Source organism: Megascapheus bottae, chromosome 37 (assembly GCF_031878675.1).
Source record: "Megascapheus bottae isolate mThoBot1 chromosome 37, mThoBot2.hap1, whole genome shotgun sequence".
NCBI classification, from domain to species: domain Eukaryota; kingdom Metazoa; phylum Chordata; class Mammalia; order Rodentia; family Geomyidae; genus Megascapheus; species Megascapheus bottae.
Window position 1 is genome coordinate 1381974 of NC_143545.1, and position 21898 is coordinate 1403871.

At 56.6% G+C, this 21898-nt stretch overlaps 1 protein-coding gene across 1 annotated transcript; it reads right to left on the bottom strand.

Moving 5' to 3' along the window:
- Positions 1-867: 867 nt before the first annotated feature.
- On the bottom strand, positions 868-21332 carry Cracr2a (calcium release activated channel regulator 2A). The gene is made up of 18 exons (XM_090325335.1): positions 21229-21332; positions 20072-20322; positions 18720-18831; positions 18120-18294; positions 16578-16721; positions 15773-15863; positions 15539-15634; positions 15040-15227; positions 13413-13484; positions 13217-13262; positions 12268-12377; positions 11709-12021; positions 10141-10273; positions 8525-8606; positions 8322-8436; positions 5485-5586; positions 5171-5247; positions 868-2589 (listed from the first exon to the last, which is right to left on the bottom strand). The coding sequence occupies exons 2-18, from the start codon at positions 20294-20296 to the stop codon at positions 2505-2507; spliced, it is 2166 nt and encodes a 721-aa protein (XP_090181461.1). The 5' UTR covers positions 20297-20322; positions 21229-21332; the 3' UTR covers positions 868-2504.
- Positions 21333-21898: the final 566 nt, after the last annotated feature.

A 21898-nucleotide genomic window follows, 5' to 3' on the forward strand; every position in this document is an offset into this window, starting at 1 on the left:
GGGCAGGATGGTGATGGAGGGAGCTTTGGGCTGCTGGGGAGGAAGATGGCTTGAACAGGAGTTGAATGGCGGGGTGCTCTGGGGTCCCTTCGTGCAGGGTGAACCTCGGAGGGTCGTCTCACCTTTCCATGCTCCCTCCCGGATGCCATCGGAAGGGACAGCTCAGGCTGGCTCTGGGCAAGGCTGGAGGGTTCGGTGGCTGCCACCAGGGAGCCGAGTTTATCTCCAGCAAACCCCTCTTCAAGAAATACTAAAGAGCTGGGAGGTTCACGCCTGTCGTCCCAGCTGCTCAAGAGGCTGAGTTCTGAGGATCGTGGTTCAAAGCCAGCCTGGTCAGGAAAGTCTGTAAGACTCTTATCTCCAGTGAACTACCAGAGAACCGGAAGTGGAGCTGTGTCTCAATGAGGTAAAGCTGAAGAGCTCAGGGACAGCGCCCGGGTCACCAGTTCAAGCCCCACAACCACCACCACACCACCAACAAAAAGAAATACTAAAGGGGAGTCCCCTTCCAGCCAAGGTGAAACAGTACTTGAAATCAATGTGCAGAAACGAAACACCTGGCAAAGTAGGCGGCGATTGTTAAGAGATGATATTTTCGTTCATAATCCCCTTTTGTTTTTAATGCCTAAAGCGATCATGAGTGGATGGGACCAAAATTAACAAAGAAATAATTTGAGACAGCAAAAAAAAAAGTTTTTTAAGAAAACAATCACAGAGTGGGGGGGGGAGGAGAAAGGAATGGTACAGACCCCGTGTTTTCCTATACCATGAAAATTAAAAGTTATTATTGAACAGATGGCTACAGATTGAGATATGAATGGCAGTTGCTAAGGCAACCACCCAGAAAACTGATCCCAAATAGTCCCAAATAGATAATAACTAAATTAAGAGTGCTGGGAATGACAGGCACACAGACACACACACACACACACACACACACACACACACACACTGGGAAATATCTGTTGGGCCAGGAAGGAGGCAGGGCTAGAACAGACTGCTGTAAGATGGAGGCCATGCAGAGAGAAGGGATGAAAGAGCCAGCCTGAAGCCCACCTTACCAACAGCGCGAAACGCCACGCCAGCAGATTCGACTCTCTCGGTGGAAAGGCCGAGAGTGGGGCAAATAACAACAAAAAGTGGCTTTCAGAGAACGACCCACCATCAAGCGCCACAACTAAACACTGATCGAAAAAGACCAGGTGGACTGGTGGCGTGTCAACAACTCGGAGCCCAGCACTGGGCAGAAAGACGGCCGGGCCACAGAGCCGTGCCAAGTGGTGGGTGGATCAGTTCTGGGCAGACCACAGGGAAGAACTGGAAGGGAGGCAAATCAGCCTAGCAGGAGCTTAGCCCTGTCTCCAGATGCAGCCCAGTTTCCTAACACCCGAACACCAGGTGGTCCTGTACCGGGCAGAGTCCTTTGCACACAGTCCTTCCTGAATACTTGAAACCAGCCAAGGTGGGGGGTCCCAGGGCAGGGTCCCAGGGCAGGGCTGGGGTGTCTCTCACCTTATGGGATGGGGAGATGTCTGCCGAGAAGGGGCCCACATTCACCTATGACTCTTGGGGCGGGGGCTCTGCCTGTAAGGAGGCTGTGGGAGAACCCAGGGCCCATTTTCCAGGAGAAAATGTCTGTCCCATCCTGTGCCCGTGGGATTCTGAGTGCTTCGCATTATGGGGCCATCCTGCGCCAAGATGTCTGGACAGACATTCTTTTTCTTTCTGTCAGTCATGGCACTGAAAGTCAGGGTCCCGGAGCTTCTTTTACTCAAGGCTGGCGCTCTACCACTTGAGCCACAGCTCCACTTGTGGTTTTTCTGGTGGTTGGAGACCAGAGGCTCACGGACTTTCCTGCCCGTGCTGGCTTTGAACCACGATCCTCAGATCTCAGCCTCCCGAGCCCAGGGTGTCTTCCAGCCCCCTCCTCCTCCTCTCACCCTGAGGTCACAACAAAGCAGGGAGTACTCGGGCGTGACCTGGTCTTGCGGGAGGTGGGGTGGCCGTGGGAATGAGGGACCCCCCAAGGCAGAGAACTACCCCCCCAAGATGGGGACAACCGCTGGGGGGGCTCAGGATGGATGTGGTACCCCACAATACCTGGGTTGTCTCAAGTGCGTGGAGCCTACACCCAGCCGAGGGATGACTAGAGCGGTGTGTGCTCAGGCCACCACTGGTCCCTGTGGCCCCTGGGTTTCAAGCTAGCCGCCCCCCCTCCAACCCACCCCTGTGGTTGCTGTAGCAACGGCGGCACACAGATTTCCCCAGGGAAGGGGAGGGGAGAAGGGTGTGGAGAAGGCACATGGTGGCTTTTCTGGAAAAGCCCATCTGTTTCTCCCCCCCCACCTCCCACAACCCCGGAAAGTAGGCTGGGGGGGGGCAGGGAAGAAAGGGAGAGAAAGGACCAGATTCTAAGAGGATCCAGTGGGGGGGGGTTGCTGTCAAGGTTGATGATGTTGGGGGCTCTGCCAGGCTCGTGGGGGCGTCACCCCCACACACAGCCGTCAGGCACAGCAGGCTTTCTTCTTGGCAGAGGAGGCGACTTTAACGGTGTCCTCTTTCACCAAGTCTTCCTGTTCCTTGAGGACCCTGATCGCGAGAAGGGAGACAAGGCAGAGCAGCTGCCGTCAACACAATGCCTCCTCCAGGAAGCCCTCACGAGTCCTTCACCCCAGCCCTGGGAAGGAGAGTCCAGGAAACTCTGATCTCCAGTGATCCACCAGAAAACTGCAAGTGGAGCTGTGGCTCAAGTGGTAAAGCACCAGCCTTGAACAACAACAACAAAAAACTCCTCAGGGACAGCGCCCAGGCCCTGAGTTCAAGTTCCAGGATCACCAGAAGAAACAAAAAGAGGAAGAAAAAGCAAGCAACAACAGTCTCTTAAGAGTGTGGCTGAGACTCGCCACGGCATGCCACCTCCTCAGCGCATAGAGGAATCCATCCATTGTTCTGGATTTTTAATGCAAAGAAGCCTCATGTGAGGATTCTACCCTCATATGATGGTGCTATTCAAGTGGATGAGTGGATGGATGGATGGATGGATGGATGGATGGATGGATGGATGGAGAGATGGATAGATGGAAGGAAGGAAGGATGGATGGATGGAAGGATGGATAGATGGAAGGAAGGAAGGAAGGAAGGGTGGATGGGAGGAAGGAAGGATGGATGGGTGGATGGATGGATAGATGGATAGATGGAAGGATGGATGGAAGGAAGGAAGGAAGGATGGATGGGTAGATGGATGGATGGAAGGATGGATAGATGGAAGGATGGATGGGTGGAAGGAAGGAAGGAAGGAAGGAAGGAAGGATGGATGGGTGGATGGATGGGTGGATGGATGGGTAGATGGATCGGTGGATGGATGGATGGAAGGATGGATAGATGGAAGGATGGATGGGTGGAAGGAAGGAAGGAAGGATGGATGGGTGGATGGATGGGTGGATGGATGGGTAGATGGATCGGTGGATGGATGAATAGATGGAGGAAGGATGGATGGATGGAAGGAAGGAAGGAAGGATGGATGGATGGAAGGAAGGAAGGATGGATGGATAGATAGATGGATGGAGAGATGGATAGATGGAAGGAAGGAAGGATGGATGGATGGAAGGATGGATAGATGGAAGGAAGGAAGGAAGGAAGGGTGGATGGGAGGAAGGAAGGATGGATGGATGGATGGATGGATGGAGAGATGGATAGATGGAAGGAAGGAAGGATGGATGGATGGAAGGATGGATAGATGGAAGGAAGGAAGGAAGGAAGGAAGGGTGGATGGGAGGAAGGAAGGATGGATGGATGGATGGAAGGAAGGAAGGATGGATGGATGGATGGATGGAGAGATGGATAGATGGAAGGAAGGAAGGATGGATGGATGGAAGGATGGATAGATGGAAGGAAGGAAGGAAGGGTGGATGGGAGGAAGGAAGGATGGATGGGTGGATGGATGGATAGATGGATAGATGGAAGGATGGATGGGAGAAAGGAAGGAAGGATGGATGGATGGAAGGATGGATAGATGGAAGGAAGGAAGGAAGGAAGGAAGGGTGGATGGGAGGAAGGAAGGATGGATGGGTGGATGGATGGATAGATGGAAGGATGGATGGGAGGAAGGAAGGAAGGATGGATGATGGAAGGATGGATAGATGGAAGGAAGGAAGGAAGGGTGGATGGGAGGAAGGAAGGATGGATGGGTGGATGGATGGATAGATGGATAGATGGAAGGATGGATGGGAGGAAGGAAGGAAGGATGGATGGATGGAAGGATGGATAGATGGAAGGAAGGAAGGAAGGGTGGATGGGAGGAAGGAAGGATGGATGGGTGGATGGATGGATAGATGGATAGATGGAAGGATGGATGGGAGGAAGGAAGGAAGGATGGATGGGTGGATGGATGGGTAGATGGATGGGTGGATGGATGGATAGATGGATGGATGGATGGAAGGAAGGAAGGAAGGATGGATGGAAGGAAGGATGGATAGATGGATGGAGAGATGGATAGATGGAAGGAAGGAAGGATGGATGGATGGATGAATGGATGGATGGAGAGATGGAAGGAAGGAAGGAAGGAAGGAAGGGTGGATGGGAGGAAGGAAGGATGGATGGGTGGGTGGATGGATAGATGGATAGATGGAAGGATGGATGGGAGGAAGGAAGGATGGATGGGTGGATGGATGGATGGAAGGATGGATAGATGGAAGGATGGATGGGTGGAAGGAAGGAAGGAAGGATGGATGGGTGGATGGATGGGTGGATGGATGGATAGATGGATGGAAGGATGGATGGGTGGAAGGAAGTAAGGATGGATGGATGGAAGGAAGGAAGGAAGGATGGATGGATGGATGGATGAGAAGATGGGTAAATGGAGGGATGGATGGACAGACCAATGGGTGAGTGGATGGGTGGATGGATGAATAAGTGGATGCACGAGTGGGTGTGTTTCTCAGTATTATCAAAGGCTCTCCGGTGCGGTCTTGTTTTCGTAATTTTTGGTGCGGGCAGGGAAAACCTTGGACCTTAGTTAGAAATCTCTCTGTGACCCATCCTTTCAGCCACTGTTCCTGGACTGTGGCCTGGGCTCGAGGGGAGGGCTCAGGCATTCTTTCAGGCCTGGCTCGGGTGGACAAGAGGCCTCCTTCACCCTCAGGGGTGGGGGCTGGGGTGGGGGGTCCCCTACCTGGCCAGGTGAAGCAGCGACTCGGTGGTGTTATGGCCTGAATAGGCACTGCACTCGTAGAAGATCAGGTTCTTCTCCTAGATCAGGACACAGAGGACACACTGAAGGCCACGTCCTCTGCCCCCAGGAGCTGACCACACACACACACACACACACACACACACACACACACACACACACGAATTTAGAATTGAGGTTCCTTTCACACCTGCCCTCCCCCAAACTCATTTCCTCATTGCTTCTAGAAATCTCCACTGGGTTTTCGGCCCCATCTGGAAGGGCCGGGTGTTTGTTTGTTTGTTTGTTTGTTTTACCTTGGCCAGCTTCTCCCCATGGCCCCGAGGGACTTCTCGCTCCTTCTCCTGGTCCAGTTTGTTGGCCAAGAGCAGCACAGGAACGCGGCCTCCGACGGCATCCTGTAAGACAGGCCAGCGGCCATGACTGCCGGCCTCAGTTTACCCCACGGCACGGAGGCCTGCCTCCATGTACCTTCTACCCCCTCTCTTCACAGCTCTCTTGGGGCTTGGCTGTTCTGGGGACAACAGACACATAGGGTCTCTGGCTAGCCCAGGGGCATTCCTAAGTGGTTAGACTACCTGATGAACTGGAAGGAGCCAGAACAGACGGGCAGTTAGGCCTGGAGCCGCTCTGTGCTTGCTGGGATTAGAAGTGTCTCCCCCCCTCACCCTGGAAATCTCCCACTGCACCCACAGAACCCCATAAATGATGGCTGTGAGCAGCTGCTACTTCCTTCTCTGCTACTGAATGTCCTATGAAACAGAACTGCTCACGCCTGTCCTCCCAGCTGCTCCCGAGGCTGAGATCCGAAGACCTCGGTTCAAAGCCAGCCCAGCCAGGAAAGTCCATGAGACTCCGACCTCCAAGAAACCACCAGAAAATCAGAAGTGGGGCTGTGGCTCAAGTGGTAGAGGGCCAGCCTTGAGCTGAAGAGCTCAGGGACAGCGCCCAGGCCCCAAGTTCAAACCCCAGGACCGGCAATAATAAATAGATAAAATAAATAAAAAGAGGGCTGGGAGCGTGGTCTAATGGTAGAGCGTTCACCTAGCGCTCATGAAGCCCTGGGATTGATTTCTCCACACCACATATGCAGAAAAAGCCAGAAGTGGTGCTGTGGCTCAAATAGTGGAGCTCTAGCCTTCAGAGGGCCCAAGGACAGGCCCTGAGTTCAAGTCCCGGGAAGGCAAGAAAGATAGAAAAAAAGAAAGAAGGAAGGAAAAAGAAAAAGAGCAGGAGGGGGAGAATTGTAGACTTATGTGTGATGAATTAGTGAAGGGCTTGTGGGACGCCAGAGCCGAACGCTCAGGGTAGAATTGGAGCTGGGTTTTGTTCTCCTGGGGACCTGGCGATGGCTGGTGTCTTCCTGATCGGCCAAGGGCTGGGGGGGAAAGCAGGGGGAGGGGACGTCCCGAGCCCCACATTCCTGCCAGGAAAGAAGGCTGGTCCTGTCTCTTTTTAGATCAATTCCTAGATATAAAAAGGAGTAAGAGAGAAAGGCGGGCGCCCAGCTGGCGCTGTGATCGCTCTTCCACGCGTGCTTCTTACACAACCGCTTTGGACAGCTCAGTCCTCCCCCGACACGCACACACACACACACGCGCACATCCAGGACCCTGGCCTGCCTCTGAGCACGCAAAATGAGGTAGGTCTTTTCTTGAAAACACAAAACACTATTTGTTATTGTTGTTTTGCTGGTCCTGGGGTTTGAACCCAAGTCCTCGTGCTCTTTTGGCTGGTGCTCTACCACTTGAGCCAAGCCTCCAGCCTAGCCTTTTGCCAGTCATTTTCAGAGTCTCCCACAGACTTTTGTGCTCAGGCTGACTTTGAACCATGACCCTCTGGATCTCACCTTCCTGAGGTGGCTGCTAGGATACCAGGCGGGAGTCACCAGCACCAACCAGCCTGGGCAGGAAAGTCCCTGAGACTCTAATCTCCAATGAACCACCAGAAAATCAGAAGTGGTGCTGTGGCTCAAGATGCTAAAGCACTAGGTTTGAACTCAGGGACAGCGCCCAGGGTCTGAGTTCAAGCCCCATGACTGTCACCAACAAAATAACAATATTTTAAGCCTCTGGAGTCATCCACCTAAACTTGATTAAAAAAAATAAATGAATCAATCTCGTGGGGACCTGGGGCTAGGCCTTGAGAGAAGGCCTTTCACCCAGGCCTGTCCAGGAAGGAAAGTTGCCTTTAATCCTGTCAGCTGCCTCTCTCTGGAGTCTGTTGGAATTAGAAAGATGAGCCATGAGCTACTTTGAATAACAAGGCTGTCATATCAGCCCGTGACAGGGGGCTGGCGTTCCGGCACGTGTGCTTGGGTGCGTGTGTGCGTGCGTGCCTGTGCGTGTGTGCGTGTGTGTGTGTGTGTGTGTGTGTATGTGTGTTACTATCCGTTGGCTGGGAGGCACAGAAGTGCACGCAGCTGGGAGAGTGCTTACCCTTCTGTGATCAACAACAACAAAAACATTTTCCCCTCCTCGGCACATTAGCACACGCTGTTATGCTAAGGGTGAAGAAAAAAAAAAAGCAAAAGGACTGTGAAATTATATCTTGGGGGTGCCATATTCGTCCGTCGTCCTCGGAACAATGAGTCAACACAAGATTTATTTATGTCGCTCGGTTTAAACTGCCAGCACTTCAGGCTCAACTTGGAACGAGGGGGAGAAAAGAAAAAAAAAAATCAAACTGCTATTTTTTGCTTTTTTTTTTTTTTTTACCCTGTAGATTGTCACCAGGGAAGGGAGAGAGAGTGAGAGAGAGAGCGGGGGGGGGGGGGGAAGAGCGAGCACCTATCAACACCCGGGAAGGCAGACTCATTCTCATTTCTTTTTGCCCATCCTGGGGTTTGAACTCAGGGACCTAGGCCCAGTCCCTGAGCTCTTTTTGGTTCAAGGCTAGCACTTTGAGCCAGAGCTCCACTTGCAGGGTGGGTGTGTGTGTGATTAGAGCTGAGAGGCTCATGGACTTTCCTGCCCAGGCTGGCTTTGAACCCCGATCCTCAGTTCTCAGCCTCTTGAGTGACCTGGGCTGGTGGCGTGTGGCGGGGACACATGGAATCCCCCAGGGGGTGGGTGGGGGAGGACAGGAAGGAAAACGTGGGGGACCCCGGGGGGAACCCCACGTCCACGCTCACCTCCACGCCGCTCAGCCACTGGCGCACGGACAGGAAGGAGCGCTGGGCCGTGAGGTCGTACACGACCACCACGCCGTCGGCCTTCCTGAAAAACTGCCGGGTGACACAGCGGTACCTGCCCCGGGGTGGAGGGGGGACCGTCAGCACCCCGGGGACGCCAGCCCCCCCTCCACACGCAGGGGCCCACGGGGGCCTCTCCTCACCGCTCCTGCCCCGCCGTGTCCCACAGCTGCAGGGCCACGCGCGAGCCGTCCACGGACAGGGTCTTCACGCGGTAATCGATGCCTGAGCCACAGAGGGAGCCCATCAGTGTCGCCCCACAGCCGTCCAGGAGCAGGGGCCACCCTCCTCTCCCTCCCTCCCTCCCTCCCTCCCTGCCTCCCAGAGGCAGAACTCCAGATGGGTGGAGCACTGGACAGGGAGTCTCTCTGAGTCCGATCAGGGCACCCAAGCTCCTTTACTACCTCAGGGTGCTGAGCAAAGACAGAGTCGGATCTCACAGGCACACACACACACACACACACACACACACACACACACACACACACACACGCGCACACACACCCCGCAATGCGCAGTGCAAACATGATGGCTGTTAGTCGTGGATTTACTTCCTTATTTGGGGAAGAAAAAAAAAGAAGACTGTTCTCAAATTCAATCCTTCCTCTTCCCCTCCCTCCCTCCCTCCCTCCCTCCCTCCCTCCCTCTCCCTTCCTCCCTCCTCCTCTGCTTTCTCCATTCACCCCTCCCCTGCTCACAACTCCCGTGGTGGCTAAAATCCTCTCACAGATTCCTTAAGAAACACACGCGTCTCCATGGGATTGTGGGACGGCCATGCTTTAAGAGTTCTACCAACCAAGCAGAAGGGGTGCGGAGGAGGGAGAGGAGGAGGATGGGGAGGAGGAGGAGGATAGGGAGGAGGAAGAGGAGGAGGAGGAAGAGGGGAAGGAGGAAGAGGAGGAGGAGGAAGAGGAGGAGGAGGAAGAGGAGGAAGGGAGGGGGAGGAGGAAGAGGAGGAGGAAGAGCAGGAGGAGGAGGAAGAGGAGGAGAAAGAGGAGGAGGAAGAGGAGGAGGAGGAAGAAGGGGAGGAGGAAGAGGGGGAGGAGGAAGAGGAAGAGGAGGAAGAGGAGGAAGAGGGGAAGGAGGAAGAGGAGGAGGAGGAAGAGGAGGAAGGGAGGGGAGGAGGAAGAGGAGGAGGAAGAGGAGGAGGAAGAGGAGGAGGAGGAAGAAGGGGAGGAGGAAGAGGGGGAGGAGGAAGAGGGGGAGGAGGAAGAGGAGGAAGGGAGGGGAGGAGGAAGAGGAGGAGGAAGAGGAGGAGGAAGAGGAGGAAGAGGAGGAAGAGGGGAAGGAGGAAGAGGAGGAGGAAGAGGAGGAAGGGAGGGGAGGAGGAAGAGGAGGAGGAAGAGCAGGAGGAGGAGGAAGAGGAGGAGAAGAGGAGGAAGAGCAGGAGGAGGAGGAGGAAGAGGAGGAGGAGGAGGAACAGGAGGAGGAGGAGGAGGAAGAGGAGGAGGAGGAGGAACAGGAAGAGAAGGAGGAGGAGGAAGAGGAGGAGGAGGAGGAAGAGGAGGAGGAGGAAGGAGAAGGGGAGGAGGAAGAGCAGGAGGAGGAGGAAGAGCACGAGGAAGAGGAAGAGGAGGAGGAGGAGGAGGAACAGGAGGAGGAGGAGGAGGAGGAAGAGGAGGAGGAGGAGGAAGGGGAAGGGGAGGAGGAGGAGCAGGAGGAGGAGGAGGAAGGGGTCTCTGGAGGAGCTGGCTCGATTCCAGGGGAGCAGGGGGTTATGGGGTGGAGGGGCTGTGGAGGGAGGGGGGCCCGGCCTCACCCACGGTGGCGGCCACACCGGGCGCGCAGCGCTGCTGGCACAGCGTCTGCAGCAGGGACGTCTTGCCCACGGCCGAGTCGCCCACCAGAACCACCTTGAAGAGCCGGTCCGGAGCCCCGGGCGGCCGCTCGTCCTGCACACGGGACAGTCCAGCCAGCCGCCGGGCCCCACGATGACACCACCACGACCCCCCTCAGGGTCCCCAGTGGGGGGTGGGAAGGAAGGGGGAGCCTGGGCCCCCAGGGAGCGAGGTGGCCGGAGGAGATCTGAGAGCGCCAGGCCGCCAGGGACATGGCGGGGACGGGGGGTGCCAGGCTTGGGTTCTTTTCTGGCTGCTTACTGGAAAGTCATGGCTCCAAGGAGCTCTCCACCCCCCCACGCCTGCTCCCCCCTGCCGTCCCCCCCAGCCCCCCTCCACCCCCACCGCAGTCCCTTAAGGAGCAAATCCTATAATCGCGTGGCAGAGGCGCTCAAGTCCCACGGGCAAAAGCCACAGATCATGTCTCAGTCCGTGGTCCTGGGATTTGAACTCAGGCCCTTGCCTCCGCTCAGCGGGTGTCCTGACATTTGACCCTCCAACGGCCGCCAGCCCCCACACACCGCATGGTGGGGGGAAGCGATCCCCCTCAGTGCAGAGGAGGGAACCCCGAGTCAGAAGCAGGGGTTTAAAATGACGCAGGGAAAACCCTAGATTCCCACGCCCTCCCCTCCCCCCAAGCAAAATGAAGCCTCCTGCCTGGCTGTCTTCATTCTTTCTCAGCTAGGCACAAATAGGAGGACTGCAATCCTGAAATGCCCGGTCATAAAAACTAAGACGTTATTTTGAAAGCAACTAACACACATTAATAATAATAATAATAATAATAATAATAATAATAATGCCTGACGGAGTGCCTCAGTGGTAAGGCTAGCTCCTGGGTTCAGGACACTAGAAGTGGGTAAGTAAAGAAATGGCAGCTATGGGGTGACATCCCTGTAGCACCAGATGCCCAAACCCAGGCCCTATCTGAAAAGTAAAGCCCCCTCCCCCCCCAAAAAAGGCAGGAAGTTCAAATGGTAGGGGACCTTGCCTAGCTCTGAGGCCCCATTCATGGCGTCTCCTTCTCTCCTTCTCGCACCCTGCTAGCCCACCGGCTCGTTTTCTGTGCCTCCTGGGTTTTGAACCCAGGTCCTCGAGCTTAGCTAGGCAGGCGCTCTACCGCTGACACCACGCCTCCCGCTATTTTTGCTATGGATGTTTTTCGGGTAGGATCTTGAGGGACTCCTCCTCTCCTCCAACCAACTTCTATCACCATCTTTTATTTGTGCTTCCCTCGCCGGCAGGCGGGATTATGTAATCACCACCGAGACCCCAGCTTGTTGGGTTGAGATGGAGTCTTGGTGAAGTTGATTGAGCAGTGGGTGCTTTAGGCTGGGACCTCGCAGAGAGTGGGCGCTAAGTAGGTGCTCAGTAAACTCTTGGATGGGGGAAGTGAGGGCCCCGTGGGGGTCCTGGGCTCCCAGGTAAGGGACAGGTCACAAGGGTTGGGGGATGGGATTGGGGGGACCAAGCTGGGCTGGGTGCTTACCTTACTGAGGGCTTCTTTCCCCACAGGCTGGGCCCGGGGTGACCCCATGAGGCCAGGAGCCTCCTCTTTCTCCTCTTCCTCCTCCTCCTCCTCGGCACATTGGCTCAGCTGCGCAAAGCCTCCTTCCAGGAGCTGGGGTAGGGGGTCTTCCTCGATGGAGATGATCCTGCCCAGGGGCTTTCGGGGTGGCGGGCCCCCGGCCTCCCTCTCCCGGGGCCCCAGCTCTTCCTCTGTAACCCCAAGTCCACTCAGGCCCAGAGAGCTTCGTCTCCGGGACTGCAGGCCGAACACATCCTCGTCCTCCTCTGACTGGCTGCGGGCCGGACAACACGGACAGTGCCCGGCTGAAGGCGCTGGCGATGGGTGAGAATGGACCCAGCCGGCCCTGGTCCCCCCAGCAGGCCCTGGACCCCCAGCCCTGGGCCATCCGGCATCTGTGTGACCCGGCTGGGCTCCAGGCCCTCACCGCACACCTGCCCACCCGTGTGCAGAGCGCGGCGGCAGCGCCCGCTCCCTATGGTGAGGGAGAATGGCGGGGGACGGGGCGGCGGCGGCCTACCTCCTCAGGAGCCCCCTGACTTCCAGGTATTTGCCGATCACCGAGCCGGACCTCTGCTTCCAGCCGGCCCTGGACACCGCTGCCACCTTTGCCCTGGACGCCTCGTCCCTCTGGAGAGACAGCGCCCGGGGCAGTGAGCACTGGGCAGAAAAGGACTGGATCTTCTATCTTTATTGGGGGGTCAGTCGTGGGACTTGAACTCAGGGCCCGGGCGCTGTCCCTGAGCTCTTCAGCTCAAGGCTGGCGCTCTACCACGTGAGCCACAGCACCGCTCCCAGTTTTCTGGTGGTTCACTGGAGATCAGAGTCTCACGGACTTTCCTGCCCCGGCTGGCTTTGAACCGCGATCCTCAGATCTCTGCCTCCTGAGCGGCTGCATTTAAATCATGCTCTTCTAGATGGTTCGCCCCACACTCAGGCTGCGACGTCTCAGCTCTTCCGTGGAAATGGATAGATCGCCCGAGCATCATAATTGGCGGCTCACGCCTGTCAACCAGGCTACCCAGGAGGCTGAGAACTGAGGGTCGAGGTTCAAAGCCAGCCCGGGCAGGAAGGTGCCTGAGACTCTGATCTCCAGTGAACCACCAGAAAACTGGAAGTGGTGCTGTGGCTCAAGTGGTAGAGCGCCGGATCGAGCTAAAGAGCAGTGGGCAGGTTCTGGGTTGAAAGCTGAAGCTTCAGTTCTGGCATGGGGTGGGGAGGGGAAGAGAGAGAGAGGGAGGGAGGGAGGAAGAGATGGAGAGAGGGAAAGGGAGGGAGAGAGGGGGAGAGCGGGAGAGAGGGAGAAGAGAGAGGGAGGGAGGGAAGGAAGAAGAGAGGGAGGGGGAGAGGATGAGGAGCCGGTGACAAGGACGAGTCTCGGGTGCCCCCTGGCGGGCATCACCATCATTCTTCTCCCCAGCGCTCTGGAGGCCCAGGCTGCTGGCCGTCCACCCGCACACGCGTGTTACCTGCACATGTGCATCCCGCTCGTCCCGAAGGTGCTTGTTCCTTTCCCTGCACAAAAGAGGGTGGCTGGTCAGGCAGGGGCTACGGGCGGACCCCAGAGCCACTGGGCCCCAGGGACAGGCAGGGCAGGGCAGGGGAGGGCAGGGGAGGGCAGGGGTGGGCAGGGGAGGGTCTCAGGTGCCTCCCCACACCACTCACCTCAGGAAGTCCAGCTGCTTCAGGAGGCCTGACTTCTCCCGCTGCAGGCTCTCGGTCACACGGTACACTTCCCTGCGGGGAGTGGACACGCCGTGAGGACAGAGGAGAGGCCACCGGGCCCTGGGGACAGCGCAGAACAGGAGGATCGCCTCCCTGAACAGCCTGGAAGACGGGCTCGGGGCCATTGGCCACTGCTGTACTGAAAGGAAGAAAAGGAGGGAGGAAGGAGGGGAGGAAGGAAGGAAGGAAGGAAGGAAGGAAGGAAGGAAGGAAGGAAGGAAGGAAGGAAGGGAGGAAGGAAGGAAGGAGATGTCAAAGACAAGGACAAAAGGGAATAAAAATGCAACAGAGGGGACTGACGAGGCCTGGGGGACCAGAGCTTGAGCGGAGTGCCAAGTGGTCCTGGAAGGGAGCTGGAGATAAGGGGGGTGCAAGAGGCTCTGGGGCAGAGCTTGGGGTCTGCAGTGAGTTCAAGGCCCTGGACTTCCAGATTAAGGGGGGGGCGAGATTGTGCCAAGAACAGCTCGAGGCTGGGGGCCTCTGATCAGAGCAGGTTCTCCACTCTCCTCAGTCCCTCTTGTGGCCCAGTTCTGCCTCTGTCCCTGTCCCTCGGGCCTGGCCGTCCAGTCAGCTCTGGTGTTGACCTCTCTGGGCACAGCAGCACATGGCCCCCCACAGAGCCACAGTTGGGGCTCCATGAAAGCAGCAGGCCCCATCCCAGGAGGTGTAGACACCACCCCAGACGAGCGCATGCACGCACACGCATACGCAGACGTGGATGCAATCCCGTGGCATGGACGTGCAAAAGTGGGTTGCAACCTCATGCCCATGCAAACGCGTGCATATGTGTGAGAACACACATGCACACATGCAAATGCATGCCCTGGAAATACTCATCTGCATGCACATCTGCTCGTTTACATCTGTGCAGACATACAAACATCCCTCTGTATATTGTTTCTTGGTGTTCAATATATTTGGCTTTATACTGTTTAAGAAAGAGAAAGGCGGGCCGGGAGTTTGGCCTAGTGGTTAAAGTGCTTGCCTAGCATGCATGAAGACCCGGGTTCAATTCCTCGGTACCACATACATAGAAAAAAGCTGGAAGTGGTGCTGAGGCTCAAGTGGTAGAGCTCTAGCCTTGAGAAAGTCCAAGGACAGTGCTCAGGCCCTGAGCTCAAGCCCAGGACTGGCAAAAAAAAAAAAAAAAAAAAAAAAAAAAAGAAAGAAAGAGAAAGGCGTTTCTCTTTCGTGTGAGTGTGAGTGTGTGTGTGTGTGTGTGTGTGTGTGTGTGTGTGTGTGTGTGTGTGTGTGTGTACCAGTACAGGGGGCTTGAACTCAGAGCCCGAGCACTCTCCCCGAGCTTTTTGGCTCCAGGCTGGCACTCGGTGCCACAGCTTCACATCTGGCTTTTTGCTGGTTGGTGAGTTGGCGTTGAGAGTCTCACAGACTTGCCTGCCCCGGGCTGGCTTTGAACTGGGATCCTCGGATCTCAGCCACAGCTGGGATGCCAGACGGGAGCCGCCGAGTCTGGAGGCGTCTCATTCCCGAATTCCCTTCTCCCCAGGTCCGAGGGGCCCTGCGGATGGTGGAGGCTGGAGAGTGGAGGACCGATGGCAGGACTTACATGTCCTTCTCCCGGTGAAGCTGGCAGGCCTCCTGCTGCAGGCTCTCCAGCTGCGTCTGCGCCTCCAGCAGCTCCCGACCGGTCCTGTCCAGCTCCTGCGCCAGCTCCTGGTTGCTCAGCTTCAGCCTGGCATTTTCCGTGCTGCGCTCATGGCTGTCGCTCTGCAGGGCAGCACACTGGCCTTCCAACTGGAGACACAGGAGGGAGAGTCACTGTCGCCAGGCTGGCGGCCCTGCCTGGAGGGACAGAGACTAACAGGGGTCACCCAACCCCCCCTCCAGCTCCTCTGTACACACACACACAGATCAGAAACATCCATGGAAAGTCCCATCTCTAATCAGTCAGCAAAACAGCAAAAAGCCCAGCTGGGAGCCTGACTCAAGGGGTAAAGCGCCAGGCATAGGACCTTAAGTGCAGATGAGACGGCACCATCAAAGAGGGAAGGAGAGGGAGAAGAGGGTGGAAGGAAGAGGAGGGGGAGGACACCACAAGCGCGCACCCTGTGCTGTTTCTCTCTGAGTCTCTCCAGCTCCTGCTCCTTATCCAGCAGCTGCCTTTCCAGCTCCTGGCTGCGGGCCTGGAACCGCTCCGTGTCCTACAAAAGCCGGAGCACCACGGGTCCTGAAGATGGAAGCCCCCCCCCGCCCCGCCCCTGCATGAACCTCTTCAAAAGTAACAGAGCCCAGGAAGGGGGCCAGGTGGGAGCAGGGGCAGGGAAAAGGGGAGCACTCACCTTCAGGAGGAACTGCTCCCGCTCCTTCTGAATCTGCTGTTCCATCTCCTCATACAGCTGCTGGATGTCATCGTCATAAGCAGCAATTTTCCTGCAGTGGGCAAGGGGCGCTCGTGGGGACAACACCAAGACCCAGCTGGCCCCCCGCTGCCGCCCCATGGCTCAATGCCCCCCCCCAAAATGGCTGCACCCCCTGAGCTGCGATGTTGACGAGACACACAGGCCACGGTGACGGGACACAGGCCCCGGAGCCACAGAGGGATCCACGCTGGTGGTTATTATTATTATTAATTATTATTATTATTTTCTTTTTGCTTGTCCTAAGGCTTGAACCTGGCTCTCAATGCATCTGGGGGTGGAACCAAGTCTCAGTTTTCAGCTTTATGCCCAGCACCGAGACTGACCACAGGCTGGCCTCGGACCCACAGCCGTCTTCACCATCATCTCTACTATGGTGGGGGGGGCGGTGACATGTCCCCACCACAGAAGCCTATCCCGAGACTCAGAAAGCTCCAGGTCTGCGAAGTACTTAGACTAGTACCCGGGAGAGAGTAGGTGCTTAGTGAACTTGAACCATGGCTGCTGCAGGTGAGGTGCTTAGAAAAGCCCCTGGCATATATACTAAGTGCTCAGTAAACACCAGCAGTGGTGCAGAGGTGAAGGGTACTTAGAACAGCACCCGGAGACAGGAAGTGCTCGGTGAATGCTGGCAGAGGTTCCTGGCTGTAAAGTCCTGGAGTTCGGCACCAGGCAGGAAGCACACGCTGTATTCTGGGCCCCCCCGCCGCCCCAAGCCGGCCCTCACCTCTGCAGGGCACCCTCGAGCTCGCTCTTCTCCTCCTGGGCCTCCTGGAGCTGGGAGAAGATTCTGGAAAGGAAGTCTTCCAAGCCGGACAGCAAGTGCGGCTCCCTCCTCAGCCGCAGCCAGAGCTGCCTGAGGCCCCCATCGCTGGGGGAGGAGGGGGCGATGTGAGCGGGGAGGGAAGGGGTCCTGGGAGGCTCTGGGGGGTGGGGGGAGGGAATGTCCAGACCGGAGCCCCGATCCCGGGGGATTCCCACACTGAGGCCTCTTCCCGGGATCCTGCGGGGTCCGGGGTCAGACCCGGGGTGGACTGAGTGAGCCACACTTCCTGCTGTGCTCAGAAACGAGCTCACGTGTGACTGTCACGATGGACAGAGCCAGGACTCTCAGAACCATGGGGCAGCAGCCAGGCAAGGAATAATCCCACCTCTAGTGAGCAAGGGCACCTCCCTCCCTCTGTCCCTCCCTCCTTCCCTCCCTCCCTCCTCCTTCATCACATTCTCCCTGCAACCATCCCACCTGAAAACCCACCTAGACATTTAAATTATCCATTTATCAACCACCCACCTACCCACAAAACACCCATCCATCCACCCACCCATCCACCCATCCACCATCCACCCATCCATCCGTCCACCCATCTACCCATCTACCAACCTATCCGTCCATCCACCCATCCATCCATCCATCCACCCATCCATCCACCCATTCATCCATCCATCCATCCATCCATCCACCCATCCATCTATCATGCACCCATCTATCCATTCATCCATCCATACATTCATCCACTCATTCATCTTTCCATCATCTACCCATCTATCCTTTCATCTGTCCATCCATCCATCATCCACCCATCTAGCCATTCATCCACCCATACATTCATCCATGCATTTATCCATCCATTCACCTATCCACTTATCTACCCATCCATCCACCCATCCATTCATCCATCCATCCAACTACCCACCCACTCATCCATCATTCATCCATCCATCCACCCATCTATCCATCCATCCATCCATCCATCCACCCATCTATCCATCATCCATCCATCCATCCACCCGTCCATCCACCCATCTATCCATTCATCCATCCATCCACCCATCCATCCATCCACTCACCCATTCATCCATACATCTACCCATCCATACATCCATCCACCATACATCCATCCATCCATCTGTCCATCATCCATCCATCCATCCATCCACCCATCTATCCATCATCCATCCATCCACCCATCCATCCATCCACTCACCCATTCATCCACACATCCATCCATCCATCCACCCACCATCCATCCATCCATCCATCCACCATCCATCCATCCATCCATCCATCCGTCCATCATCCATCCATCCACCCATCCATCCACCCATGGTGGTCAGGCTGACCTCAAGCCTAAATCCTCCCGACCTCAGTCTCCTGATACACCAGGATTAGGGGGTGAGTCCCCATGCCAGGCCACGAGTCAACTGTCGGAGAGTCGGGTGGGTGAACTTCTCCCCTGTCTGAGTGGCGGACATCCCTGTTCTTGCTTACTCTTCTAGAAGCTTCTGGGCTCCCAGTTTGTCCATCAGCCTTCGGAACTGGGCTTCCTCATCCTGGCCCGTGTCCCCTCCGTCTCCTGGGGACTGGTACACCCTCTCCTCTTGCAGCAGGCCCAGGCCGACGCCACTGCCTGCCCTGCTCAGCGTATTCTGCCTGAAGAAGTGACCTGAAGGTGTGAGGCACAGAGGATTCAGGTCAGACCTGGGGCAGGCCCGGCTCTGCTCTCTCCATGGCCAGGAGTCATTTGAGAAGCAAGAAGGGGAACCCCCCCACTAGAGAAAAGGTCTGTGGACGCTGCACCCCAGAGTTCATGGTGGGAGGAGGAGTGCTTTTGTTCTTTTCCAGGGCTGGGGGTTGAATGCGGGGCCTGAACAATGTCCCTGAGCTTTTCCACTCAAGGCTGGTGCCACACTCTCCTCCCTGCTCCTCCTCCACCCTTTCTACAATCCTCCTCCTCCTCCTCCTCTTCCTCCTCCTCCTCCCCTGCCCTCCTTGGGGGTATGGGCACAGAGGGTGCTGAGCGGAAGAGGCTGAGGGCATGAGAACAGCATGGCACAGCCCCCGGGGGTCCCCAGTGCCCCCAGAACTCACTGAATCCGGTCGTGAACTCCTCTGGGGTTAGGAAGCCATCGCCGTCCACGTCCAGGGCTCTGAACACAGCCTCCAGCTCCGCCAGGCTCAGCGGCAGCTCCTGGTGAAGCCTCTGGAAGGAGGCGCACACACCATGCTGGCTAGGGCACTGACTGCCCCGGGGTGGGGGACACAGAGCCCTCCGCCAAAACCCTGTCTACAGCCTGGCTCAGCTCGGCGACAGCCAGGAGCAAACACAGCCATCCACAGTGACCAGGCCACCCGGGAGAGCCACCACTGCCCGCTGACCCCACACACAGGCACTGATGCCTAGGACAACAAGTGAGCATGCTCAATCTGCCCACACCTGTCCACCCATCATCTGCATTTGTCTACCATCTGCCATCTGTCCATCCATCCACCTATCCATCCACCTACCCATCCATCCATCCATCCATCCATCCACCCATCTGTCCATCCATCCACCCATCCATCCACCCATCTATCATCCATCCATCCACCTACCCATCCATCCATCCACCCATCCATCCATCCATCCATCCACCCATCCACCCATCTGTCCATCCACCCATCCATCCACCCATCCATCCATCCATCCGTCAGTCCATCTACCTACCCATTCATCCATCCATCCATCCATCCACCCACCCACCCACCCACCCATCCATTCATCCACCCACCCACCCACCCATCCATCCTTCCATCCATACATCCGCCCGTCCATACATCCATCCACCTACCCATCCATCCATCCATCCACCCATCCACCTACGCATCCATCCATCCACCCATCCGTCCATCCATCCACCCATCCATCCACCCATCCATTCGTCCATCGGTCCGTCCGTCCGTCCGTCCATCCATCCACCTACCCATCCATCCATCCATCCATCTATCTACCTACCTATCCATCCATCCATCCATCCATCCACCTACCCATCCATCCATCCATCCATTCATCCACCCACCCACCCACCCACCCATCTATCCATCCATCCACCCACCTACCTACCCATCCATCCATCCATCCATCCATCCATCCATCCATCCATCCATCCATCCATCCAACCTACCCATCCATCCATCCATCCACCCACCCATCTATCCATACATCCACCCACCCACCCATCTACCTACCCATCCACCCACCCATCCAACCATCCATCCATCCATCCACCTATCCATACATATATACATACATACATACATACATACATCTACCCATTTATCCATCTATCCATCCATCCACCCGTTTATCCATCCACCCACCTGAGTTCAAGTCTCAGGACCAGACAACAGCACACACATACACACACACACACACACACACGCCTCCTGCAGGCCCAGCTCACCTGCAGGTCTTGTCTGGAAATGAAGCCTTTGCCTTCCGTGTCACAGGTCTGGAAGAATTCCTGGGCCTTCCTCAGCATGGCGTCCTGGCCAGGGGCCTGTGTGACCTCCTCCTCCTGCAGCTCCGGCTCCTCCAGGGGGGCCTGGCTCCCCCCCAGCTCCTGGCTGGAACCCGGGGCTCTGGACCCTGCCCTGCCGTTGGGGGCAGCCATCCCATCTGTCCACATGGTCTCCAGCTGTTCAGAACCCAGGGCTGGGTGAGAAGTGGGGTGACAAGAGAAGGAAAATATGGAGAGGAGAAAGAAAGTGGGGTGACACGCCCCCCACCAGGTCCTAACACCCCTCAGCAGCTAAAGAAAGCCATGCCACTGTAACACACTCGCCCCACATCCCCACTGCTTTAACTCCACCACGCTGCTCACACAGTGAGCATGCACACACAACACACACACACACACACACACACACACAGATTCCACTGGAAGACCCATCAGCAGGAACAAGGCATCTCCCTTGCCTCCCCAGGGAGAAGCTGGGGTCCCCCCTCACCCCCTCAAGCCTGCAGGCAGTGTGTGGTTAGCTCAGAGGAAGAACTGCCCCACAGCACACTGCAGAGGGGACCGAGCGAGAAGAAATGAAAATAAACAGCTAGAGGAAAAAAGAAAATCCCCAAATATAAGAGACCCAAAGGTGGGGGGCTCCGGCCATCTGGGCTTCTCAGAGACGAGAGGAGGGAAGCCATTTTCTCGGGGTGCCCTGCCTGCCCCCTAGGGTGGAGTCCCTGTCACCTCATCTCTCTCGCCGGGAGTTGTGGGTGCGAATGATGGCGTAATAACAGCCTGGCCTCCGCTTCCTTCCTGCCCCACACACGCCAGCTGGTGGCCAGGCAGCCATGAGGGCCAGAAGCCACTCCGGGGGTCCTATTGTGTCTTACTCTGTGTCCCCCCCCAAGGCATAGGACCCCAGCCAGTGCCCCGAGTGCTGGGTGACACTGTAGCCTTCCATCATCCCAGCAAACGCCAGGCTGTGAGTTCAAACCCCAGCATGGCTGTGAGAAGACAGGGAGAAGGTGGCTGAGTGGAGCCAAGACAAGAGTCACCCTAACCATCCCGACCCCCCAAGTCCCCGATCCCCGGGGAGGTCCCGGTGGGGCTCCTACCTGCATGTCACACGGTCATGGTCCCCAGCTCTGTGGCCCTCGTGGCAGAACCTTCTAGAACCCGAGGCGACTGCAGCTTGGCTAGGGCGTCAGACCCTGCGCCCACCTTCTGCAGGAACAAAGCAGGCAAATAAAGCATGAATAAAAACAGACGCCGTTTACCACCAGCTTTTATGGTCAGTATAAGCTCACGGCCGAGGCCACAAAAGCCACGAACACGCCACCTCCTACCTCCCCGCCACCACCTTGCCGTCTGCCTGACCTAGTATCTTTGCTCTCCAGAACATTCTAGAACGTATCACCTCTGGCCATTTTTTTTTTTTTGCCAGTCCTGGGTCTTGAACTCAGGGCCTGAGCACTGTCCTTGGGCTTTCTCAAGGCTAGAGCTCTACCACTTGAGCCTCAGCACCACTTCTGGCTTTTGCTGTGTACTGAGGAATTGAACCCAGGGCTTCGTGCATGCTAGGCGAGCACTCCACCACTAGACCACGCTGCTGGCCCCGTGGTGATTTTCTAGCCCTCTCTCCTCTGAGCCCAAGGAGACTCATCTTAAAGGAGGAGGAGGAGGAGGAGGAGAAACCCGCCCTGAGATCTCCACGACTCTCTCACACACAGAACACAGAAGGCCAGGGGCTTCCTGTGGCTCACGCCTCTGTCATCCCAGCTACTA

Excerpts from the sequence above, each read along its gene's own strand:
- Cracr2a (XM_090325335.1), bottom strand. The coding sequence starts at position 20,296 with ATGTGGACAGATGGGATGGCTGCCCCCAACGGCAGGGCAGGGTCCAGA. Across the intron at positions 18,295-18,719 it reads GGAGTTCACGACCGGATTCA|GTCACTTCTTCAGGCAGAAT; the intron begins GTGAGTTCTGGG and ends TCACACCTTCAG. Across the intron at positions 13,485-15,039 it reads CTTCACCGGGAGAAGGACAT|GGAAGTGTACCGTGTGACCG; the intron begins GTAAGTCCTGCC and ends CACTCCCCGCAG.